At 38.3% G+C, this 27,908-nt stretch overlaps 1 protein-coding gene across 2 annotated transcripts in view; it reads right to left on the reverse strand.

Annotated features, from left to right (window-relative positions):
- SNX24 (sorting nexin 24) overlaps positions 1-27,908 on the reverse strand; it is a 95,638-nt gene that overhangs the window by 37,607 nt on the left and 30,123 nt on the right. Inside the window, exons 2-3 of one of the 2 annotated variants that reach the window (XM_074166238.1) lie at positions 10,625-10,708; positions 3,626-3,730 (exon numbers count right to left, since the gene is read on the reverse strand). In XM_074166238.1, the coding sequence (XP_074022339.1) occupies positions 3,626-3,730; positions 10,625-10,708 (189 nt within the window). The remainder of the gene's footprint in view (positions 1-3,625; positions 3,731-10,624; positions 10,709-27,908) is intronic. The other variant, XM_074166239.1, reaches the window with a different exon arrangement.

Raw genomic sequence — 27,908 nt, forward strand, 5'->3', positions numbered from 1 at the left:
TCATAACTACAAACAAATCACAGCTAAGTTCACATCTTAGTGCAATCTAATACTACTACCAGAGAGATTTTTGTCAGCAATTGTGCAATCCAATGACTTATTTTACAAATTTTAAATCAAAACCACCTGCATTTTCACCTCTAACGCATCCCAAGCTACAAACTCAGATATACAAAAATGTACCTATTAAGTCAGAATTTATATCACACACTAATTGATTTATGGTAACTCTTAATTGATAGCCACCACAAGGTAATTAGAGCTGGCTTAGTCCTCTTCCACTGTAAGTAACAGGGATTTTCTTATTTAGTGGAGACTAAATCAGCTCAAGCTCAACCAAGTCCTGTGTGCTATAGGTTAATATCATGCACAGAGACAGTTACAACAGATCACTACAGGAGCAATAGCTTATTGCTTCATAAAAATTTCCTTGAATATTTGGGTCCACAGTCTGTCATTCACTTATCTTTGCATCTGTTTCCTCATTAATAAATTAAATGTACTCCTCCTTTCCTCTTGTCAGTCAGTTGACTGTTCTCAGTATTCACAAGGACGCTGGTATTATTATTATACATGCAGCTAAATTACTACACATACTAGTGCTTACTAGTCAACTGTTCCACGGTATTAAAAACTAAAGTTGTAAATTCCAACCAAACATGTAAAATATGAAAGTCACTTAGAAGTAATATAGAAAAATTATTCTTTCACAATTCCATGAAAGTTGGTCTATTACAACAAGAAAAAATCCCCATTCAACCTTTCAAAGACAAGAGAAAAATAAGCCATCTGATGAATATTAGTTAACAGTGGATACTGAAAAATTTAAGAAAATTTGTATCTCACCATTTAATAATATATGGTTTATTCATAATTTTGCTATTCTTCAGAAAGATAAAATGAAATGTTTCTGAGCTTCTGTTCATCCATTCCAAGAAACAACAAACCTGTGAAAGCAACCTGAAAGCATTTAAGAGGGCACTTTCATCATGAAAAGGTCACAAAAAAGTAACAAGGTACTGGCAAATGCAGCACCTTCTGGCTCAGAGAGAAGAATTTCTTGCTTTCTTTACTACTTGATACAGACTGACTCTACTACTCTGATTTCACATCATTATTGTTATCTACATTTACTATAGAAGACTACTTAATTAAAAGTATATTCAGAAGCCAAAATGATTACATAATACCAGATATTTTTGTGTATTTGACTGCTATCTGCATGGCATATTGCTTCTTGCCTGTACAGGTTTTCAAGGTGCAAAGTGCAATAATGAGAAATGAATATATATTGAATTTGAATGTAACATCTGTGTAAATGCTCAATCTCTACATGAGATTCTGGCTGGCTGTGAAAAAACCGTTAATGACTACCATGACTCCATAATAGTTTACCAGCTGCACAAGCAGCTGGCTACTAGTACCACCACTGACTAGTGATGGCAGTAGCCAAACTGCTCTCACAGATTAACTCTCATTAGTATCACCTGAAAATATGTTTGCAATGTTTTATATACATGGTGTTAAACTAAAAACTGATCAAGTCTTCTGAAATTGTAGCATGTTCCTACACATGTCTTGGAAAATGCTTGGCACTACTAAAACCTTCAGATAAGTGAAGTGCCTTAATATGAACTTTTAATTGCCTAAAATCAGGCTCTTACTATTTTAAAATTTAAAATTTCATGGATGATTAGCTCTGCTTTCTTGCAGCAGAAACAGAAATTAATGACTTTGACAAGAATATTAATTATTTTTGTTCTTGTTTTAATTTAGTATGCACATTAGTATGGAAATAACTTAGAGGCTTGTCATGCTTTTATCAGATGACATCCAGCAGTCCCTTCCAGTCTAAACCACTGCATGTCCCTATGATAGCCAATGGTGATAGAAGAGGGGTAAAGTTAATTAAATGTACAAGGCTATACAAGATCAAGAGCTGGCTAACTCTTCCAGTAGGGGGAGATGTTCTTTTAAAGTTTCTCAGCAATTAAAAAACGCTAACTAATTTACCCCTGTATCTTTTTAACAAAAGCAATGTCATAAGAGAAATCAGTACATGTGCCTTAGTAGCGATAATCTCCAAAATACAGTTGTATGAAAATAGATGAAAAAAACCCCAAACACCAAAATTCACAGCAAACGGCCGTTAAGAGAAAAACATACTGATTATGGAGCAAGCTGTGCTGACAACCGTCAAAACCAAAAAGGCCCCATTCCTTTTCAAATCCAAAGTCTCTCCAACCGCAATGTTTTTTCACCCACACAATAAATGTAATTTTTAGATGCCAATGATGCTATAAATATGATAGAGCAAGAAGGAAAAAAGGATTCAATTTTTCAACTTAACAATAGTAACGAAATATTTAAAAATAAAAAATGAAAATTAACCACGTTGCCTGAAATGTTCCCTACATCTCAGAACAAAATCCGAGTTGTGATTTTCTCATTATTTACAAATTTTTTAGAAGTTTTATAACAGAATTAATACTGTCTCATGTCACACTGTAATTCTATTCTCCTCCATAAGCAGTTTTCTTTAACAAAATCTTCCTGAGAATCAAGGAGGTTCCTGAATGGTGCAGGTTACCATCTATTTTCTATGAATGCAGCTCACTGTCCATGATGTTGCAGTTCACCATTCTTCCAGTTGTGCCACTGCAACTGTGGATAACGGCGTAAATAAGATCTCTGAAATTTTTACTATTTTTACTACTCTGATCTGAGTAAAAATAGAATACTCTCACTCTTGCATTCCTCCCAAAACAACTATCCTTTGACTCGGATCGTTTCTATGATGCCCTTCAATCAAACAGCACTTGCATCAGTACAGCTGAAGGTGTAGTGAACTGGGAATACATCTAGAGGAATGCCTTAATCTGACTTTGTCACCAGAGAAATGGCTGTGAAAGTACACCTCAGCGGTTTTTTAAAGCAATCATGGTGAGAGTGAAAATTCCATTTATTAAAAAAGCATGGTATTTATCACTGGTATATTTAGATGCCTGTATATCTCAGTCACTCCTGAAGACTCTTTTTACAGTCTGTAGTAAAATCAGAACCCAAATAGGTACAATCTGGGACTTTAAATGCAAGTTCTCAAACCAACTGAGATGAATATGGGACGACAGGTGCATTTCAACTAGATGAACAGTTCAGATACAGGCATTTCAGATACAGGCATATCAGATACAGTAGAGGGAATATGAATTTGACGAGTTGATTCTTCCCTAGTCTGTCTAAATAGAGATGAGTTAAATAAAGCCTCCTTGTATCTCTTCTGCAACACTTTTGATAGGTATGGTCAGAACAACTTTGGAAAGAATAATATTATTTTCCCCATTTTAGGCGTAGGAAAATGAGGTACTAGGAGGTTCGCCAAAGTCAGTCAGCAGCTTTTGCCAGAATCAGGAAAAAAAAGGCAAAACAGTCTGGATTTCTAGCAGCTAGTCTTGCTAAGTGAACACAAATCAGTAATGAGCCGGTAAGTAGTTCATTTCCCCCCTCTAAAATTGCCCCTCTAAAATCAGTAAAACACCCCACTTTATATGTTCAAATGCTTTGGATACTATCACTCTGAAAATCAACGCCACTTTTACTTTCACAGTGCTGAGAGGAGACTCACCTGCAAGTACAACTCCAAGCCTTGCCGTCGCTGCTCCAAGACCTTGGGGACCCAGTTTCTCACGTGCTTTGAAGGGATCTCTGGAGTTCTTATGAACTTCTTGAGCTGCAAGTGAGAAGAAATGCAGACAGAAACAAAGTATAATAGCATCCCTTTAATAAAATAAACATGTTTTTGTTAGAAATGAGGCAGTACAGGTAAAATAACCACGCATAAAGGACAAGAGTAGGGCAATGAAGTTACTCACCATCAGCTCACTGAAGTTAACAGCAGATTTCATACTTACAGGTTGCAGTTAAAAATCTCAACATCTAGCTGCCCTGGTACTCTACGAACAATTTGTTGTGACTAACAGCCTTAGAACAAAACGGCAACTATATAAGAATACTTGAAATGCATTCCTTGTTAGTCAACCTGGGATGATACCTCACAACGTCACTGTGACGTACCCAGATATTGCCTTGCTCAGGGCGGTGACAAAACACTAAGACAATTTCCAGCTCTAGATTTAGGCAACTATGAACAAGTGGGAGGAGTACAGGGAGGAAACCTAACCATTTCTCTGGAGAGCTGGCAATCAAGACTGCAAAATATCCATGATCTCAAATTGCACCAACAGATTGACAGCTGTGTTTAATGTCTTATACAGAGAAATAGCAAGACTGCCACTGAATATATTTCTCAGAGAGCTCCATAACTATTCCTCCAAAGATTCCCACAGGAAAGCTTTTACACATATATATGGAAATGTGCACATACATACACAAGCACATATAGGTAGGCACAAACATACATTCTAACAACACTAAGAATCCTCTTGCTGGAGCAACTTTTTTTCAAAACCAAAAAATATTAATGTTTTCCTCAAAAATACAGAGCAAAATAATAATTGGAATAGACTCCATTGCATTTTAATAGAGGATGACATTAGACATTCCTTCTGTTAGATACTGCCTCTGAGTAAATTCGAGGCAAGAAATTCACGGAAAGAAACTCAAAATTGACTTTGACATGCATACCCATGGGAGACTGAGAATTTACATTTCATCTTTGAGCTTGCTGAGATGTCACTATAGGAAAAAAGCAGTGCCAACATATCAACGTCTCTACAATTACAAGTAACGAAGTTGCAGCAAGGAAACCTCAATTGCTCTGGAAACATTTTGTGACTTCCTTATTTCTTAAGGTGCTAAATTAGAATTAAATGTGAAGTGAGAAAAACAACCGACCAAAACAAAATCCCAAACCCATGTACTTTTACTGACTGATCTTAAAGCCAGAATATAAACCCCCATTTTTTCCTCTAAATTGGTTGAGAATGTTGAAGAAGCTATGGTCACAGCTGTTGCGAACTATGACAGCGCCTGCAGATGAGTAACAAATGAGGAGAATGCTCCAGATGAGGGGAGACAGATCTGAAACAATACAAGCGTCCACCAAGGCCTAGCTGCTTACAAGATAAATACTCTGTGGCTGGTACCTCAGCCAATAATTAACAATCCTTTTGTGCTCTGTGGCTCTGTTATACAAAGCATCCAAAAAACAATTGCGTAAATGTTCATGCACAGGTACTGTGTGTAGGTATAAAGCACATGCTATACAGATGTACAAAGAATAAAATACAAGCCCACTTTCTTATGCTTACAATAATCCAATAATATACTGCAACAAATAATTATTACAACGTCAAAGAATATTAAGCAAACCTACGTATGCATTAGTTATATTGCTTCAGCCCTGCCCCTACACAAGAAATATTTATCTGAGGGCAATTATTGGTTGTAACACCTTCCTATCCATAGTACTGATGTATGCCTTTTTGACATACTGTAGCATCTGCTTCCTGCAAAAAGGGCTCAAATTATCAAGTAAAGAATTATTTCTCCAAGTGTGAAAAGTCAGTACGATTTAGAGTGTACACTAATTACTCTAAAACTATAAATAAGTTGCAAACCAAAATGCAGAGAACTCAAGTTTTTTGCAAATTTCACTGCAGTAGTTGCAACAGTATCACTTTCTAGACTCTGCTGCTTAAAAAGAACTACAAATATTTAAAAACGTAAAGGCAAAAAGTATAAAAAGGAATTAGGGAATAAATACGAAAAAATGGTTGTATTTTTGACTATGTTATACACATCGAAAGAATTTAATTCTTTCAAAAAATTTGAATAAAAAAATAATAAATAAAAAAACTTTTGTTCAGACTTGAATACAATACTGTGATGTGAATGGTGCATAGTCTGGAAGGCCTGGTTTGTTGTTCATAACCAGGGCAAAGTATAATGGTCTACACCCATGTTCTTGGAAATGGTTTTGCTAAAAAAAAATAATATCAAAATTAATCACAACATTAATTGGCATTCTGATGAGTTAAAATGCCCTATATGAGCAATGGAGTCCTCCTTTCTCCATACGATGACAGTGAAGCATGTCCTTCTCTGGCAAAAGGCAGAATCTCCCCTTCAGCCTCCATTCCCGTTTTCTACCACGGTTGTTCTCTACAGAAGCTTTGTTTTTCCTGCTCACTACAGACATCTCCAGCACTAAGGGCACCTTGAAGACACAGTAAATCTAAAGATACCTTTCCAATTTCCATGTGCTCACAGCAACTTAGAGTGAAACTTACATTTTAAATTAAAGGGAAAGAGAGGAACAAAAGAAAAATACCCTATTGGCATGCTGGAAGCAAACTGGTATCTGGACCTGAGTATAAATAGTGTCATGGGATGTGAACAAATTGTTCACAAAGAACAATCAAGATACAAGTTCCAAATATTCTTCTACAGTACAAACTGTTCAAATACACGCCCCAGTTTTTCAAGAGTGTTGAGATTTTCTGCTTTAACACAAAACAGAGAGAAGAAAGGGTGAAACCACACACTGTATTACCAGAGAATGCTTTCTCCAGGATTTCTGTAACACAGAATACCCTAATAAAAGCTCAGAGCATGAGCTATTCAACCATGTTTACTGAAATTTTAGTACAACTTCAAAAAATAAAACTTAAGAAAAGAGGTATACTGATGCTAATATATGCTGACTGCTTTGAATCTGTACAGGGAACAAATAAGAAAAACTCACTATGAAGTTTGCAGAGTAATATGAACAGACAGAAAACAGATGAGGAATAAGATGAAACAAATTGAAGAGTGGTGCAGGTGCAAAGTGTCTGCTTAAAATACCTATTTTTCAAGTTTGTTTATTTTGCTGCTATTTCTGGAGAGAGACAAAGGGACTATCATTTATGGTTCTTCTGGCGTTCTAAGAAGAAATCTCTTGAAAAGGAGTTACTGCACAGGAATCTGTGTACAAGGAGACAAATCTGAGAACAAGACTGCAGTCATTCGTGACTTTTGTGTGGGGAAATTGTGCAACTCCAGAAATTACAGTGAAATTAGACAACAAGAGGAAGAAGAAAAAGCGGAGGCATTCAACTCTTTTTTGCCTCAGTCTTTAGTAATAATAATAATAAAAATTAATATAATATATAGTATAAATATAATAAACATATAATATTTAATATATAACGTTATTATACAATTATATTAGTATTATACTATTTATAATAATAGACCTTGGGCTGCCCAGTTCCCTGAGTTGGAGGACCACGAGTGTGGGAACAGTGAACCATTTGTGTCCATTTGTGGGCCATTCAGTGTCCATTTATGGACACTGAAATTTTAAGGCACCAGCTACATCAGCTGAATGTTCACAAGTCCATGGGGCCTCATGGGATTCATCCCAGTGTTCTGAAGGAGCTGGCAGATATTACAGCAGGATCCCTCTTGATCATCTATCAACAGTCTTGGAAGTTTGGGGAGGTCCTTGCTGACTGGAAGCTAGCCAGCGTTAGTCCAACCTACAAGAACGGCATGAGAGAAGAACCAGGGAACTACAGACCTGTTAGTCTAACCTCAGGACTTGGAAAAATTATGGAGAAGATCATAGTGGGTACTACTGAACGGCATTTAAAGGACTGCAATTTAAAGGAATGCAATCATCAGGCACAGTTAACAGGGGTTCACTAAGGAAAAGTCCTTTGATGTCCTTCTACGATAAGGACACCTGCCTAGTGAATGAAGGGAAGGTGGTGGATGTAGTTTTTCTGGATTTTAGTAAGGCTTTTGATACAGTCCCTCACAGCACCCTCTTGGACAAGTTGTCTGGCTGTGAGATGAGCAGGTACACAACTGCACTGGATGAAGAATTGGCTGAAGAGCAGAGCTCAACAGGTTGTAGTGAATGGGGCTACTTCTGTCTGTTGACCCATCCTTAGTGGTGTTCTTCAGGGCTCAATCCTACACTCAGTTCTGTTCAATATATTCATCAATGACCTAGGTGCAGGAGTTGAATGCACCGCTAGCAAGTTTGTTCATGATCCCAAACTGGGAGGTACTGTGGCCTCTCTTGAGGGACAAGAGGCATTGCAGAGGGATCTATACAGATTGGAGCACTGCGCAATGATTAATGGGATGAAATTCAACAAGTCCAAATGCCAGATGCTGCACCTAGGACAGAGTAACACCAGGCACAAGTATACACTGGAAGAGGAGTGGCTGGACCCCACCCCTGCAGAATGTGGTCTGGGGGTGCTGGTTGACAGTAGGCTCAATAGGAGTCAGCAGTCTGCCCTAGCAGCCAAGAGGGCAAAACGCATCCTGAGGTCCATCAAATACAGCATGGCGAGCTGGTCAAAAGAGGTGACTATGCCACTGTATTGAGTGATGGTGCAGCCTCACCTGGAGTACTGTGTGCAGTTCTGAGCCCCACAAGTTAAAAAGGATATGAAAGTCCTTGAATGCATCCAGAGGAGGGCAACAAAGCTGGTGAAAGGACTGGAAGGCATGTCCTGTGAGGAGTGGCTGAGGCCTCTGGATTTGTCTAGTTTGGAGAAAAGGAGGCTGAGGAGTAACCTCATTGATCTCTGCAGCTTCCTGAAGTGGGGAAAGGGAGAGGGAGGTGCTGGTCTTTTCTCTCTGGGATCCAATGACAGGACACATGGGAATGGTTCAAAGCTACACCAGGTTTAGGCTGGATGTTAGGAAGCATTTCTTTCCTGAGAGGGTGGTCAAACACTACAACAGGCCTCCCAGAGAGGTGGTTGATGCCCCAAGACTGTCAGCTTTGAAGAGGCAGTTGGACAATGGCCTTAATGACATGCTTTAACTTTTGGTCAGCCCTGAAGGAGTCAGGCAGTTGGACTACATGATTGTTGTAGGTCCCTTCCAACTGAAATTTCTTTTCTTTTTCTTTTCTTTTCTTTTCTTTTCTTTTCTTTTCTTTTCTTTTCTTTTCTTTTCTTTTCTTTTCTTTTCTATTCTAATTCTATTCTATTCTAATTCTATTCTATTCTAATTCTATTCTATTCTAATTCTATTCTATTCTAATTCTATTCTATTCTACGCTATTCCATTCCATTCCATTTCATTCCATTCCATTCCATTCCATTCCATTCCGTTCCAACCTAGCCTAATCTAACCTAACCTAGCCTAACCTAACCTAACCACAGGAGATGGTATACTTGGGTAGGGTGTGCTTTAAGCATATAAGTCCTAATTTTCTCCTCTTAATGTTTCCTAACTTATTTAGTTGTATAATTTCTACTCACCTGCTTTATTTTCAATAGCAGGATTATTCTTATATGTAAAATAAAGTACACATGTATGGCAAGGCTTGGTGGTGGGCGAGTGAGTTGTACTACTGATTGTGACATGGTTGCTCATGTGGTATCATATTCAATGCAAACATATGGGGGAAAATATCTGAGACATATCAGAATTAAAACAGTAAACAAGGAAATGTGTATTAAAAAGTGGCAGCTGATCCCACAACTGGGACAAGAAGCAAAAAGGCTAGAAATACTGGCACATCTTAATTACAGTGCAGTAAAGCAAAATTTATTCTTTTTCTTTGGACTTTTGAGGGCTAACACACAAATGGGTCAACAGTTGCCTTTTGTTCACATGAGTTTGCTTATATCCATGCACCATATAGGGCTGGCAAAATTCATCCTCTCTGCCACCAGGATAATGCTTCTTCCCTGAATGAAATGATTTCTGAGATGATTCAAGGCCGCTGCAGTGGCAGGAGCTGTAAACGCCCGTGCTCCACTCTGTCGTTTGCACAGGAAGTTTTTCCTGTGAAGGCAAGCAGCACCAAAGAAGTTGAGTGTGCACACACAGTGCACTGCCACTGAAAGCTACAAGCCAATAAACATTCAGTTGACCCAGATCCTAGGAATGAAGGACTGAAGCTCTTCATTGCAGCCCCACCACTGGCAATGGGCTCCAATGCTTTTCCAGAATTCTCCTTCATAATACTTGGCTTCCATAAGGCAGAAAAAATGTAAAACTTGCCTTTCAGCTGCATAACTATATAGCAGCATCCAGTTCAGCATGGAGAGGAGAAATCATACTTTTCCTTTAACAGTGATCAAAACAGTTTAAAGAACTATTAGAGGATAACCAATCTTGAAAGTACTGAGTTCCCTTCTATATATTAGTACGATGATTGGTATTTTATACCACATTCATTGTATGAAGAGCAGCTGAGTGAGATGGTCTGCACTGTATTTTTCATTTCTAGTTTCCTGGTGTATACAAGTTGTTTCCTCAGCTTTACATACAGCAGGTAAGCAACGCAACTTACAGAATTAAAAAATTATTTGCCTAACTGGCTAAATACCAAAAATGTATTTATTTGCTATATGATTGTGTCTTATTTTGTGATTTTACAAGAAAAACATACTACAGGCAGCATTTTAGCAATACAGCATGTAAACAATAATCAAAAGGAAAGGAGAGTTAGTAACATCTGAGAAACCATCATCCCTTTTCACAAAACAGAGAAGAAACTGAGTGAGTTAGGAACTCATTTCCAGAGACATGAATCACAGGATGTATTTAAGATAAACTATATATTGTAACAATTTCAAGAAAGAGTACAACATTACAACTAAGACAAAACAAAGTTATATCTTATAAAGAAAGAGATCACTACCTTTTTATGAAGTGCATGGAATTCACTATACCTCTTCTCCACAAAATGTTTCCTTCCACTCATTAGCACCTCTATTTTAAAGACCTGAAAATTATAAATATAAAAAGGAGATTAATGTACTTGCACAAACAGTTCTGTGACATGGCTGTGACTGCACGCTTTGCCGCGGTCATTTAATTTTTGAGGTGGTCTCAAAAAAACCATGATGACTCTCAGGAGGCGCAGAAGTACAACAATGATTAACGGGAAGTATGGCTGAATCTTCTGTTAACAAGTTTGTTCAACAAACATACAAAAAGAGAAATTAAGCTCGGACTGCATACTGTACATTAAAAAATAAGCATTAAAATATTCCCTTTCAGAAATATTTAATACATTTTGAAGTAGTTAAAAAAAAAAAAGATTAAAACAAAGGATGCTAAGGAAAAAAAAAAAAAGAGAGAAAATAAATAAAGATTAATTATGTTTCCCTTTCACAATACGGCATACTAACACACACGTGTGTTAGTCACACTGGGTAACAGATGCAGGATGTTATGCATGGAAAAGCAGAAATAAATACAAACACTGTATCATAGGTTAATTGCCTCCTAACCTACAAATTAATCTGTAGTCTCAATTGAGCTTGTGCTACTATCTATACACTAGGAAATAAATAAAAAAAAAAAAAACAACCACAAATATTGCAAATGCTTGTTTTCTTTGTGTGATACATGTGACAGCTTTTGTTGCTGCCTCTGGAAGGTTGAAAGGCCAGGAGAAGAAGCTCTCTGGATCCACTAATTAGTAGTCACTAACATGACATTTTCTTGATTCTTAGGTCACTGGGTCAGTTCTGAGGGCAAGTGATGAGAAATACTGTGAAGTACTCAGGAAAACACGGTCTATTAAATGAAGACAAGATCAGCAGAAAAGCATACAGAAAAGGTGCTTGGTCTATCTAGGAGTTCTTTGTTTTCTGTTTTGCTCAGAAAATGCTGGAAATAATTGTTTCCAGGACAATGAGACACGATGTTCAGGACAGATGATTACATCAAGACCAAAGACTTAGGCCAAATAAAAAGTTCTTTGAAATATATTTGCAAACAGCGTTTATGCCTGAATGCAGAAAAAAGGGGTTTCTGTCACATCATACCCAGCTAGCATTGATCAGAGCAAACATATAAAAACCATGCTGGATAAACACCTTCTATTGTCTACTAGACCCTGCCTTTCAAACAGGTCAAAATGCCATGGTTTTCACCAGCTAGCCAAACCACATTAGAAACAGACAGCATTTTATTTAATCCAGACTGAAATACGTCTACCTTTGTTTGAATGCAGTATGGATGGGACTGCAGTCATTTCACACCAGTGTTTACATTACCAAAATCAGTTCAGATCGTTGTAATCCATCAAAATAACTTGTGCTACATTTTACATCTTTGAAAAGGACTATTTCCGTGTCCTAATCACTGTGAGCAGATGACCTTATTTGGGTGCATTGATTTCCGCCCCCCCCCCCATCTATTTAGACTATTTTGGGAGAACAGCTATTGGCTATTAAACAATCTTCCTCTACACATGAAAAAACTCCAAGGCACCCTTAGGAATATGTTGTAAGTTCAGAGTTGTAAAGAGAACCACATAAAAAGAAAAATCAATGTAGGCTTTTTTCTTTAGTTGAGACTTAACATTCTAACGATATGAGAGAAAAGCATTATTTACATCATTATTGTACACACTGTTTGAAAGAAATAGTTCTGCAAGGAACAAAATGCTTTGTACAGGAAAGCCACTGCATGGAAGTAGTTTCAAGGGTAGCTTCATGGGAAGAATGCATAACAGAATAAGAAACTAGTTAAGTTAGAAGTGACCATGAGTCACTAGTTAAGGTGCTGCAACAGATTTGAATTAACTTTGAATCTCCAGCAATTATGATCAACTCATAACACCCACTTACACCTCAGTCAGCAAAGAGCCTCCGCACCACTGTTAGTTTAGCACTCTGTTGGCTACAGGGTTTGCCAAGCAATTCGGAGAAGTCTAAGGGGCTACTGCCTCAGCTGTAAGCACTCTCTTGACAGGTAACTTTCTTGTGAATCATGGCTTGGCTTGTGCAGTCCCATTCTGATTTTAGTTCATACATATGTGCAACTTCAGAGAAACATCCTTCCCTCTGAAGTCTATAAACCTGTCATAAAGGAGAACAGTTGGAATATGGGGAAGAAAGGAAATACCAAACCCTCTGTGGACCTTCCTTTCAAAGAACATATCTATTTTGATTTGTGTCCCATCACTGGTTAAGGAATTACAGAAATGGCTTCAGAACACCAAAAAGCATGCAGCATTTATTCAGCCTCCTTTGTAATCTTAGCAAAGTTTTAATTAGTTTCCATAATTTTTGCTAACAAGATAACAATAAAGAATATATTTGCCGGTCACTTTCGCACAAGACATGAGAAGAGAAAACCACATCTTCCGTGGTTTTAGACAGTGATGTTCTTTCCAAAACCACAAATCTGCTACCTTTACCACCTTCAACTGTTTGCAGCAGTACAGAGGCTTTAAGTTTGCCTTCTACCCTTCCAGAGCCCTTGGATCTAGCTTTAGCAGCCATCTAAAACTTACACAGCTGGACAACAGATCTGCTTTGTATGAAGTTGAAAATTACTGTCTGAAAACAAACCCCTGCAAACGGGATTTCTAATCTACTAACTGCGTCACTTGTATTTCACAAATGCAAAGCAATTCATAATACACAAGTGGAAAATCTGTATATGTTTTTGTTTAATGTAAATCTAAATACTAAGTTGATTTACAAATAACTTACAAAGCAGAAATGCAAGAAATGACAGATATTGTGCTCATGAACTTCGTATTATTATATTACTTTATTTAGACAGCATAAATTCCAGGTTTGCCTCCTCACTGTTTACCAGATCACAATTCTCAAGAGCAAACTAAAAGAACAGAAGTGAGTTTCTGTGCCACTATTTCATTTAACGACATGGCTTTGTGTGAAAGACAGAAAGATACATTAGCTTATGAGAGAGATAGGATCTTTTCATGGATTCAAAATAGCTATAGACAAATCTCACACAAATTGAACTGAGCAACTGCAGGCACTGACAGAAAAACAATGTAAGGAAACTGGTGAACATAGATGAAAGTGCCAAAATAAAGACGGAAAAACTATGGGGGAAAAAATGCAACACTGCAAGGAAATTACTTTTCTTGTAAAAATGTTCATGTTCTATGAACAGATAACTCCAAAAAGACATATGACTTTTTATAAGTGACAGTTAGTTAAATGAAAAATGCAACAATTAATCACTGAATAAGACAAGTAAAATGCTTTTCCCATAGTCATTGAAATACCAGAAATTACACTGCACTGAAAGATTTGCAGTTCATCCTGACTAGGGCATGAGGGACCATAGATATGAAGACACCAATTAGAAAATTCTTTACAAGTACTCTGGAACTAGAAATGACCCATCTTTCTTGGTTACTACCAGAAAAGTTATCAATGATGTTTGCACAAATCCAGAAGATCATTATCCATTAAAATAATTTTTCCAACAGAATTTAACCCACATGAATAATGTATGGGACAAACACCTTCGGATTGGATACCAGTATGAATAATGATGATCTTTTGCCTAGCAGAATTACAGATCTGCAGCTGCAATTCATAACCATCAAACCAGTAAAGGAAACGTTTCAAGAATTCCTAAGGTTTTCATTAATAAGATAGTAAAGACTTTCAAGTTTGACTATAAAACAGATGAACATGTGATATTTAAACAAACAAACAACTTTTTTGCCTCTCTTCTTTGCCTCCATTTTGTTCCAAAGATATGGGTTATATTCAGATCTTGGAAACCATTTTCTTACTTTAGCAAATATGCCTAATTTTGCCATTTTTCCTGAATTTATCAGTTTCTCACCATTAGCAAACCCCTAACTGAATGATCCTTTTTCACTATTTTCAAGAGTACTTACATTTCTCTTCTTGCTGCAGAAACTGGACAGTACTACAAAATAACTAAAATTGGATTATATACAGGCAAACAACTGGTACTCTATCACTTAATTTCCAAGACAAAGAGCACAAATGGAATTTAAAAAGAACCAACAAGACATACAAGAAGCACCCATACCTTCCTGTAAGTCCACCAGTGTTTTAAGTGCACATCAAGGACTGCGTGGCAAATAACACCGATACTGCCCTCCTTCAGTTCTTACATATGTCAGATGCTGACACTGGATATAAAAGGACATCTTTTATTTGATGGGAAATATGCAGCCCAAGTAACTTTGTCTCAAAACCCCAGAATTATCAGTTTAACAAAAAACACAGACAAGAATGACAAACATGACCAGGGGTAGGGAGGGAAACTAGTGAGAATAATAACTTCTCAGCTTCATTTTCTGTTACCTGAGAAATGCACAGATGGCATTTTTATATTCACTCATGGAAATTACATTAACCACACAGTTTATAATTATGGTAAATTAATACTATCATATTGAGTGCATTTATAAATGGAAAATTAATTGCAAAGTATATAAACTTCTGAAAAATTACAGTTGAGAAAGAGATTTTAGGCAGCCTTGTTTAGAATGAGGAGATACAAAAACCAGAAGCAGAAAAAGAGAAGTTTACAAAAAACAGATACATTTGTCTAACACTGACCAGGAAATAAAACCCCACAAAATTCTAGTACTGTGCTTTTCTCTCTCAAGACCAAGCTTACCAACGCTAATTCTATTTAATACATTACTTACAGAAATAAATACATCCCTTTAGGTGCTTCAGTATGCTTGACAGACTTTTGTCTGACAAACGGCTAATGCATTCAAAGTGTCAAGAAACTAAACCTTAAACCTTTGTCATGGCTGTACGGAAGGAATTCCAGAGCAAATGAAATGACAGCTACGGTCCATGAAACACTAATAGGATTTCCACGTGTTTAGTGTTTCATTATTGTTCAGACAATGGCACATTTTCTGTCTCAGTTGTACTATGACTAGAACAAGACCACAGGATGGAGTAGAGATCAAAAGATGACTTTAAAACTATTTCCATCCAACTGATCCAGGCGAAAATGATAGTCTGCAGAATCAGTAAGAGCACTGGGTAGTGGTGCTAATCAGAGCTGCATGTAGCTGCAGCTGCAATTCAGCATCTCAGGGGTGTAAGTGCCTCATGGCAATGCTCCATACTTCTGAATGCCCTCCACAGCAAAGGCGGAGACGACGGTATTCAGAGCCAACTTAAACTTCATAGCAGCCTTGATAAAACTGAATCTTGCTATCCCCCAAATGAGAACAACTTATTCTGACTTCTTCCTTTGGAAGGGGGGGCAGCAAAACTCAGTTCTACAGTGGGCACAGGGCAGCTCAAGGGTGCAGAGACAGGCTTGACATGGGTCACAGAGGCATGAGGTAAGGGAAATCTCCCTTTTTCTCCCTCCTCTCCAACCACATTCCCCTCAGTACTAGTTCTCCCATCCTGCACCCACTGTTTACTTTGGGTTATCCCCACCGTGTTCCACTTGCTGAAATACGACCTTCTGTGCCTTAGGTAGGTTGCTTATAGTCACATCTTTGCCTCCTCCCTGTAGCAATTGCTCTCCCTACTCTACACAAGCAGCACCTATACAAGCTCCTACACAGTCTTCCCATAAGGAAAGGGACCCCTTGCTGCTGCAGAACTGGGAAACAAGTTGGGTCACAGCTAAGTAAAAAGCAGAACAGCTCCTAAAAAGCTCAGTTTGATCCTTTTGGTTTTGCTGAGTCCCAAAGAAGGGATGAAAGTGACTATAAGAGGCACTAAAGGAAAAGAAGCAAAAGAGTAGGTACTAGAAACTGAGAGTAATCAGAGTGTTGGGAGGGGGACGAACAGAGCTGAGAGCCATCCATCCTTCCTAGCAGCAGTCCTCACATGCTGAACCCTTTTTTCTGATGGCCACCAGAGCAGGGAGAAAGCAGGAGCTGCAGATGGGCTGCTCAGCCAGCACAGATGTTTAGAGCACTGGTCCTCACAGGCAGGCAATGGGCCCAGAGCTACTGCTGCCTCTCTGCAGACCTGGGCAACTGCTGTTGTGCCTGTGCTTTGACCTCCAGCAGTACAGCTCTACTCCACACAAGTGTTCGCTTTTACTGAAGGGCCCAAAGAGATTCAGATCCATTACATTATCCATTGCAAGATGCGTGTATCTTACCAAAAGTCAGCTCAAAAGTTGAGCTGAACCTACAAACAGCCCCTTTCCCCCATCCCAAGCACTGTCATGTCTGTTATATGAAATCAGACTGTTTCACTTAATCCCAATTACAATGTACAATATTACCTCACAGCACAAGAAAAAAAGTACAGTTCTATTAACTATGGAAATCAAGGCTTGACATTATGCAATTACGATATTGCTTTGTCCAGAGTTTGTGAGGGAGAAAGACCATGTAAGAGAAGTGAAACATTCACTGCAGGATTTCCAGAGAATATTCCCAAAAGCTCCAGCCCATGTGAAGCAGTTACCTGACCTCTCCTGGCCTGGAGAAGCAGCCTTACTGTTTTTATAATGCAATAAATACATTTTCTACTGTGACATAAACATATTGAGAGAACAAGTACGTTGTTTCACTCACTCCTTCTGTTAAAACGCCATGTTATTGCAATCTAACTTGGACCTTCATTACTAAAAACAAGATGTGTACACAAGAACAATCAGAAGCACAAGTTCTTATAAACATGGCTCCTATTTCAAAAGCCTCCTTACTAATTTTATGTTACCTTCAGCCATTTATTTACAGCAAAAGCTATCTCTTCACTGACACTTAACAGTGTTTCTGGTACCAGTATCTACCCAAACCAGACTACAGTCTCTTTGAGAGCCTTTCAGCATGCAGTTTGTCTTTCCCACCAATACTACAAAATAATTAAGGATATTCTCTTTCCTACGCTCTTTTGCAGCATGGGCCTCCTCCACCCAAAAAATGGCACAGTGTTGGTAGGAATTACGTACAAAAGACATGCACAGGACTCCGGGGTATTCTTCTGAAGGTGGCCGTTGACAAGCGTATGTCATATTTCTTAGGGAATAGAGGAAAAGGCAGTAAAACAATTTATACTGCAACCCAGTCAGACAGTTTTGTAATTCCTACAACATGGGAAGCTCGAGGGAGGCTTCTACAGAGCTGTCACTGTTGAATGAAAGAGTAGCTGACATATAAGAGTAAGTAGTTTTCTGATTTTTTCAACTCTCTTTAAACCAATCTTTTCCAAACACATGGTTCATAAAATCCCATAGGAACTTCTCTGTCATTTCCTGAAAAATAACTTACTCGGCTTTCCAAGCTAAAAAGCCTCTCCCTTGCCAGCAAAACACTGACTATGGAAATCTAATTTGTAACCAAATCAAGAAGCTGCGAGATATGACTTGCGTTTGATATTTTTCTTTATTAGCCCTGCAGAGCACAACAGTTACACAGATGACACCCTTTTAAAAACTCGTTTTCACTGTGGTCACCTACTTGGCTAACTTCTTTAAGAACTTAAGGAAAAATGTGTTGGTCTTTTACTGAAAAAGGGAAAAGTTCCTAACACATGCTAATGTCTACAGTTACACAGACAAAAAAATTAGCCTGCTCTGCTCTATTTGTCCATCTGGATCATCTCAATGTCTCTTATCGGAAGTGTTCTACTAATAGAACCAACATGAGCCTCTTTATGAAAAAGATTAACTTTCCAATAGAAATAGCACATTGGGATAAAACTGAATATTGCAAAAAAAAACTGATGGCAAAAGTATATTTGCATGAAACGGAGGCATTCTAAGCTTGATGAAATATAAGGACTCTTCTATTTTGTTACAAAATCATTTGCTATTTTATCTGGACAGTCTACAAAGAGTCCTCTCACGTCTCAAGGAGGTGGGTCCTAACCACAATGGAAGTGTCCCCATATTGCATTCAACTACCTGCAAGAAACACCTTTTTGCAAGAAGTTATACACAAGACTATGTTTTTTCTAGAAACCTGCAGTCTGTGTTAACTTTGTTTGCACTGGTATTTGCCGTCTGGAGAGCACCTAGGCCACCTAAGCCCTCCTAAACACAGATGTCTTGCTTACAAAAAAAATGTCAAATAGTGTCAAAAAACACATTAAAAAAAGTATACAAGCAGCAGGGTGATGAGCATTACAGTTCAGAAAAGCTGGCTTTGTACTGTCTCATATTCCATTGCATGTGAATTTAGCCTTTTCCTCTGCTACTTACTAACTAAACATATATGAACATGAAACCCAATAGTATTTAGTCAAGCTACAGTATACACAAGCCATTAAAAATCAGCTCCACATTCTTCACGGTGAGTAAATACCAGGGGAAAGAAATACTGTGCATCCACCCTGCATCTTTTCTTATTAAGAGTCTCTGCACTAATCCATCTGAGAAAACTCTGCTTCTCTTTACCTGTCAACATAAGTAGTTCATCCAAATCGTTTTTCAAGAGCAGTAGTCAAACTAGTCAACGGAGGTTGCTTTTCTAAATGTCTGCACAGCTTAGCAAAGATCCTTCATATATTACATTTAAATATTGGGATTAGCCTGTGTTCAGCCCCAAAATGGAGGATTCAAATGCTACTCTGTTACTAATGAAGATGAGCAGTCAGGATGCATGCAACATTTTCAGGCACATCCTTTCAGGAAGTTAACTCACCCAAACTTTCACTAAATTAGCATCATCCTGCCTTCCAAAATGGAAACCTAATTACCTCTGCTACTGCCTGCAATCTGTGTTATTCTTACATGCAACTGACAGCACTATTTCAAACATCAGCAAGCATCTGAAAAGAAGAGTACCAATTTATCAAAGAACGCCATCCTGCTCACCAAAGGTTTCTCTTGCCAGGTTAATCTACTTTGAATGGTAATTCAAAGTAGGCTGAGGAAATAAGCTCAAAAAGCTATGAGGCAGCTTCATTTCTTACTGGACTAAGCCTTCTGTGACTGAGAGAAGACCTGAAACAGGTTACCAGGATGTGGTTATCAGTACATCCAACTGCAGAAAACCAGATGATTCTTCACGTGTAGGGAAGATGGAGAGAATGGAAGTGACAAACTCAGCACAACTACTGAAGAAAATCCAAAAGCAGCTATCACAAACAGAGCCCAAAAATAACAAAATATTGTGGCCAAATTAAGATTTAAGTTTTTAAGCTTCTGAATTTACATGCTGTGACTAACAGAGCATTTATGTTGTAGTTGGCTTGGTGGTCACAGTGAACGCAGATATTCCTGAGCCAGATTTAAACTAGTTCAGATAGTGCTTGCAGCAGCGTGGGCAGTACAAGCTGCAAAACTCGTGGCAAAGTCTGGACAAAGCTCAGTGCCGAGGGGGGCAGCCTGGCTCTGTCCTGGCTACATCTGCAGGAGCTGCAGCCAGCGAAGGGCAGCCATCCCACAAAAGGGAATGGGGTGAGTGTGAAGTTCAGAGACATGCAGGGTTCAGATTTGACCTGAACAGAAGGGAAGAGAGAAAAATTTGCTCCCCGTAGAGTTACAGTATAAAACACAACAAGCAGGTGAATCACGGAGACTTCATGTAGAACTGCACTGGTATGAGTGGAAGAGCTAACGCAGCACAGAAATTGACTCAAACACTCATATCTGAGAAAAGGCAACATCTAAACACTTATGGAGACTACATCCAGTGCAATTATGTCAACATATTGTATAGGTTCAAAGGCAGTAGAAACACTAATACGACCGAATATCCAGGATAATATATATAATTAAAGTATACTATTAGCAATTTTTGCAATACAAGATTGAATAACGTATCAGAGAACACTGGTTGTGCAATTAAATATTTATCATTTCAAAGACAATGAAAATTGACTCATTGAGAATTATGTTAATGTGCAACTGGCCTCTCAATCACCTGCAAGAGGCAAACATCAAGTAATTACATGCCTGCACGTGTATCCAGCCAGATAAAGTATTACGTATCCAACACATTTCAGAAAGATTTTAAGTAAGTTATAAATTGAGTCTGATGCTGGAAACATGGAAATAAAAGCGTGCATACTGCAAAAAAAGTGACCAGAAACAGGTGGTTGAAAATCGTGCTAAATGTTTTATTGATGACTATCACTGGAAGTGAAGATTACACAAGGTGCAAAAACTCTTCAAACATTAACTAGAAGCATCAGAGTGAAAAAGGATCATTCAGAGGTCTAAAAATCTGTGACAGTCTTTTGTCAAAGAAGAAAAAAATTAAAGACACAGCTGAGCACAGACTACCAAAGAACTAACTTGGCTTAAACACTTCAGTAATAAAAGCTAGTAGATTCCTAAACACAGCACTGTGAGAAAACAATATCCATAAACTAATTTTTTACCTGAAATTTGAGAGTCACACTTCATATCTGGGTTCTGGAGTGTAAAGAAATATTCATTTACTGTACTAGAAAACTCTGGATGTTCTCCACCTGCAGACACCAAGTCCCCTATTTAAATACATACAGACATAAATCCCTAAATTAATTTCGATAAACTCAGAAGTACTATCAAGAAAAAAATGACAGAGAGCAATAACAGTCATTAGAGATATCACTCCTTCCTTTATTCTTAAGCTTCAAATTTTCTTTTTGTCTTATTATGAACTTAGTGAAAACTTCATTCCCCTATGCAAACCTTATCGAATCTCGGCAATTTCCTAGTTCTTACCTTTTGTACTGAATAGAAAATCTTTTGCCATTTCTATTCACACAAAACACTGCCATAAATAACTTCTTCAAACATTTTTTTGTTACTAAAGGTCTATTATTGTGTCTCCAGTGCCTGCCTGCAGAAGGAATGTAAACTTTGCTTAGTTTGCTTTAAGTTCTTAGTTGATTCTTCTACATATGTGCAGAAAGTGCCATTCTCTATTTACAGTGCAGAGAAAATGCAACTTACCTTATCCTGTATGTGTATGAGGTGCCATCTTAACTCCAACTGCCTCAGCAAGTGCTCATCTTTCTGTACAGCCTCTGTCCCTAATTACCTTTTCTTTCATCCACATACCTTTTTCACAGGTAAGAAAACTGAACGGGTAACGAATGGACATTGACCTTGCATAAGTTGATTCCTCACCTTCCTGTTTCATGCTGCAGCTCACACACACTACTGCTATTTTTAATTAACATCTCAATAACATTTCAAGAGGACCTGAGGTGGACTTAATTTAATAAAATATATTATAGGAGTTAATGGCAGTGCTAGGAGTAATTAGAATAATCTAATATTTTCCATTACAAGGCTGTTCTCAGTTACTTATAGTTTTGCCAACCTTTAATTTTTGGGCTTAGATTTTCCATATCAGGTATGTGATTCAGAGAGAAAATATTTTTAGAAAGTTACAGCTCAGGTAGTCCAAACACACACTTGAAGAAAAATATATTTTACTTTACCCATGCCAAAAAACTCCAATCAAAAACCCCAAACCCAACCCAAAATAAAACTCAAACCCTTTCACACAAAGTCCCCCAAGATGTGGACAAGACGACCAGGAAGACAGCTGGGAGGCAAATTTGGCAAACCCATAAACTTCTGGAAAAAAGCCTAACTCCTCACAAAACTTTGCACAGAACGTGCATAATGCAGGTTCTCCGATGGTATCAGCACTGCTGGTGCTCTGGTATTTTTACAGTGTACCCACGCTGACTGAAAGCTTATGGCATCTCAACAAAGTTAGAGCAAATTTCAGGCCTACAGAATACTCTTCTACAGTTCAGGAGCCGATATGATGTTAGGGAGCAGAAAAAAGATTGGAGGACCTTTTTAAGTTCTTGTAAGAAAGAGATGCTGGACAGGAATCTACACTATTGTGCAGAGGCACAACAGCTGAAAAGACCATACTGCAGGCCAAGGAAGAGCAGGGGAAGGGTCTTTAGTCTGAAGTACTTTGGCTCCTGCAACATTGAAGGGAATGCATGATTTTGTCATGTACGAATCAGAAACGTATGTCACTGCATCTGCTTGCTGTGAAAACCCATTGGTAACACATGGTATCCCTCGCCCTTCCTCCACTGCTGGTGAGGCAGCTTGATGATAAAAACTCAGATGCCTTTTAGTTTATAAGTCTACAACAGGGACTAAAAGCTCCGTGTACCCTGGTCGTATGTCTGAGGCAGTACCTATCCAAATGAGATATTCCCCTCTCTTCATTCCTAGTCACCTGATCAGGGGTAAAAAGTAGAAAAAGGGGAAAACATTAAGAAAAAATTACTGTGAATTTAAGCTCTTCACACAATGTAACCCAGCATATTTGCCTGCATCCCTTACTTGCAGCGGTCAGTCACACACTACCTTTCCCCACTGAGTGTCCACTCAGCTCAGCATGCCAGATTGCCAGGATCATGGGAACAAATGAGCAAAGGACAATGTCCTTATGGGCTCTTTCCATGTAAGAACTAAAAAACATTTTAAAATGCAGGAAAACTGTATGTACAGAAAGTGTGGCCTCAAGATTAAAGCAAATAGTCACATCATGGTCACTTTGGAAACTTTAGATCTAAAATCCAAATGCATCTGCAATGCTGAACAACTTATTTCATGCTTTTCCTAGGAAAATCTACTTGGGCACAATTCAGAGGCCAGAGGTTAAAAGCCCACGTCCCCAGAGACGCAGTGGATGCCAAGCAGAGACATACAATGTGTTTACACCCATGCAGAAACCAAACACATCCTACCTCGCATACTGTTGTACAGGTCCCTATTTCACGACATGATAAACCAACCCTGGTACTTACTCACTTCCTTCCTGATTTTGTCAGGAAGGCTTTTTAATATGGATTGCATGTAAAATGTGTGGGGAAAAAAAAAAATCAAACAACAAAAAAACCTGCCCAAAACCATGCCACCACCCCCCTCAAAGCTGGCAAGTGCATACAAATATCTCCTACGCTCAAGTCCTCCATGCACTGCCGGTGCTGGCATCTAGCTGATTTAACACGAGAAGTGGTATTGCTGCAGGGACCACTGTTTTCTACACATAGATCCAACATTTTTCAACTCCTCCTTCTAGGGTATATTAAAGAGGTGGAGGAGGAAATAGAAGAGCTATTCCACAAAATGCAGTATTGATTTTTCTACCTGAGGAAAGAGACTCTCTGTGAAAAATATCTCTTTGCCCCTCTACCTCATGAGAGAAGTCTCAAAAAAAGACGTTAACCTGCAAAACCATGAACCACTGCAGAATTTTGCTCTAGCCAGTGTTTTTGGTGAACATTAACACTATGTAACTGAAAAATCATCAAATAGCATTCATACTAGAGGTAGTCTTGAAACACAGAAGGAAAAAAGTTATTTTCCTCAAAACTTCTTAATCACTGCAATTACTAACAAATACCGAATGAAACTAGTGGAGGATTTTTAAGTAGAATGAACACCTCTAATTATTCTTTAAGACCACAGAAAATAGTGCAAGTCAATTCATTAAAATGTGTAGGCAAAAAACAGCTGGTGTTAAAAGGGTGACATTTTCTTATTCCTATATTACTTGTTAACTTTGTAAGTTACTGACCACTAACTCTACATGAAATTCTAACGCCCTACTAAAACTGAACATAACATTTCTAACAGTAAAGACTGATAGAATTTGTAGTGGTCTTAAAGAAAGATACTGAATTTCACTGAATTTTTTTTAGAGTTGGAAGGGACCGTATAGATCATCTAGTCCAACTCCCCTGCTGAAGCAGGATTGCTTAGAGAATGCTACTCAGGACTGCATCCAGGCGGGTCTTGAAAATCTCCAAAGAAGGGGACTCCACAACCTCCCTGGGCAGCCTGGTCCAGGGCTCTGCCACCCTCACCGTAAAGAAGTTTCTTCTCATATTCGAGTGGAACCTCTTATGTTCCAACTTGTGCCTGTTGCCCCTTGTCCTGTCACTGGGAACCACTGAAAAGAGTCTGGCTCCCTCCTCCTTCAACCCACCCTTGAGATACTTATAGGCATTAATAAGGTCTCCCCTCAGCCTTCTCTTCTCCAGACTAAAGAGTCCCAGCTCTCTTAGCCTTTCTTCATAAGGGAGATGCTCCAATCCCTTAATCATCTTTGTTGCCCTTCGCTGGACTCTTTCCAGTAGTTCCCTATCCCTCTTGAATTGGGGAGCCCAGAACTGGATGAAATACTCCAGTTGTGGCCTCACCAGTGCAGAGTAGAGGGGGAGAATGACTTCCCTCGACCTACTAGCCACACTCTTCCCTATGCAGCCCAGGATTCCGTTGGCCTTCCTGGCCACAAGAGCACATTGCTTGCTCATTGTCATTTTGCTGTCTACCAGGACTCCCAGATCTTTCTCTTCGGAGCTTGGCTCCAGCAGGTCCACGCCTAACCTGTATTGGTGCCTGACATTCTTCTTGCCCAGGTGTAGCACCTTACACTTTTCCCTGTTGAACCTCATGAGGTTCTTCCTTGCCCAGCTCTCCAGCCTGTCCAGGTCTCTCTGGATGGCAGCACAGCCCTCCGGGGTGTTAGCCACCCCACCCAACTTGGTATCATCAGCGAAGTATTACTGTATTACTGTAGTTTACAGTCACAAGATAGCAGTTATAAAATAATTTCAGAAAAAAAAAAATAGGACTTGAATGCTCTTGGACAGTTGTTGCTTTATGTACGTATTACCCAATACATTGGGTTTTAGAAAAGTCTTCCCCCAAGATGTATCACCACATCAATCTGCAAAATAGCTTGTAAAATTCTACCCATCAGAAATATAAATAAATATTGTAAAATGTGTAATCCTGTTCGCAGATCTTTCTTTGCACTGAAAACAACATTTTCTATCAAATCTCCTTCTATCCATTTTTTTAAAAAGTACCAATGGAAAAATTACTGCGTGCAAAGCTCACTCAGTTTTTCTAGAAAAATAAGACTAACACCAGATCTACTGCCAAATCTGGCCTATTTAATAGTTTAATCAGAAAGTCTACATTAGAGAAACACTGGGGCAGGGAGAGGTAGTGGAGAAACTCGAAACATGATAGGACAAGACCCTGCGCAATCTGATCTATGCTGGCCCTGCTTAGAGCAGGGGTGGAGTTGGAGGGTGCCTGGACCTCCATGGGCCCCTGCCAACCAAAATGACTCCATGATCCTATGAAAGCTCCTTCTAAGTCAGGAGGAAAATTAGAAACACAAAAAAAATTTCTTCCTTTTCTGTGCTTGTTTTTTGGAAGACAGTTCGAAGGTCCAGTTATATATTCACAACTTTTCCTCTGTCACAAATTCATACAGTTTTATGTTATTGAGCAGCAATTTGTCGTTCAGCTATGCAGAGTAACTACCTTGAGAAGTTAAATTTATTCTCATTTATCAGACGATATGCTGAACCTGTTGTTTCTGTGAAGATCCTGTTGCGATATTTTGAAGAAGGTGGGCGGGATGGGAGACAATTAGCTTCACACTATTTCTCTTCCTAAGAGCCTTTCATCTTTCCCACCAGGTACAGAAAAAAAAAAAAAAAAGCAGGTCTAAAAGTCACTGTTCATACAGTAATTTATTCATAATTGACAACATCCTTCCTAAATTACAAATAATGCTGGTTTGCTCAAACAGCAATTCCAGAGAGCCAAGAATGAATCCCAAGCATGCCTCACCTTTGTGATTCTCTCCATTTCCTCTGTGATTCTGGCAGTGCTTTCTTATACATTCATTATCTCCATTCCAAACAAGGATAATATTAGTTTTTATGGGTTCTACAAACAAGAGTGCAATTTCTCAGATTGCTGGTGATCTAACAGTGTCTTTTTTGTTGTTATCACTTAACAGTGTAGCGCACTGCCCCAACAAAGGTTCAAAAGCTAACTAGCAACAACTGGCTCTCTTCATATGTCATAAAAGTTGCTGGATTAATGAAGAAGTTTATCAGACTACAAACATGTATCAATCATGCACATAAGATTACATACTGAATAATACATGTATGTAACACAACGGAAGTTACTATTTAAATTCTATCTTATGTGGTAAAGATTTAAGGTGAAGCCTCTAGTAAGAGAAGATCAATGCTTTTCTATGTTCAGCAGCCTTCAAACCTATGTTCAATGAAACATACTGAAAATTGAAAATTCAGCAGAAATTTTAAGTAAAATGAATTTAATATCCAAGAAATAAATTGTATAAATTTACATAAGCAAAACTCTCTTTTTCCATAGTCATTTAAATTGGCCCACGGTGTCATCTCACAGGAGCTATACTCTATTGATACACATCAATCCAATTCTCACAAAGACTCAGGCCTGTGTATAGGTCCTAAAAAGCAGCAGAAGAAAGCATTATGCTGTCAAAGCAAACTATTATTAAATGTGTGGCATGTAAGTGGGACCGTACTGTCGGGTAAAAATGAGGGTGTCCAAAAATGTTGAAGGTATTGAAATAACCTTCGAGAGGCACAGTGTCTAATTAGAGGATAACTGAAGCAATCTCAAAACACCACAAAAGACACAAAGATACACGAATGATCTTTACCAACAGCACATCTCAGTTACTACATTAAAACAGAAATCCGTGGAAATAGAATAGTAAATAAACCTCATTTAAAATACAAGTCTTGTAACCACAAGTTTTTATATCCAACCAACAATACATAACTGCCAGATGATCTGTTCACACTACAAGATCTGTAGACATTTTAAAGTTGGTTGTTTGGTTGGGTTTTTTTTTCTAATTTTATGGTACAACAAAGCATCCATTTATTAATGAACATACTGTGCTTAATAAATAAATAAATAAATACATTGCCTGTTTCTAGTAAGAGGTATTTAAAATATTCAACATATCAGGAATAGAAGTCTGAAAATAGTTTTCATGTTTTCACTTTCTTAAAATGGGAATTCAAATGCCTTGATTTTTTGGTGAAAAGTCACAGTAATGACTAAACAATGACCCAATATCTTCTGTCTTCTACCCCCTTCATACAAGCTGGCTCACAGTTCTGTCATACCAATCTCAACAAACATTCTTTCACAGATTATGGTCCAGTCTAAAATAAGAACTTAACACATCTTTCCTCTTCCCCCCACCTCCTATTTCAAGGTATTTTAATCAGTGAAAAGTTGTACTTTCTAGACTTTTTGCTAATGCGAAAAAAAGAAATTCTCTGACTAAAAAAACCTCAAGTGACTTGCTTCCAAATCAGATTTGTACTGTCCCCTCTCAAGACACCTATTTACATGAAATCGCTTATAGTTTCTCTGCCTGTATAAAATGCAGATGCCACTGCACATCAGGCCTGTGTTTGCCTCTTTGCACA

Source organism: Numenius arquata, chromosome Z, assembly GCF_964106895.1.
Source record: "Numenius arquata chromosome Z, bNumArq3.hap1.1, whole genome shotgun sequence".
In the NCBI taxonomy this organism is placed as follows: domain Eukaryota; kingdom Metazoa; phylum Chordata; class Aves; order Charadriiformes; family Scolopacidae; genus Numenius; species Numenius arquata.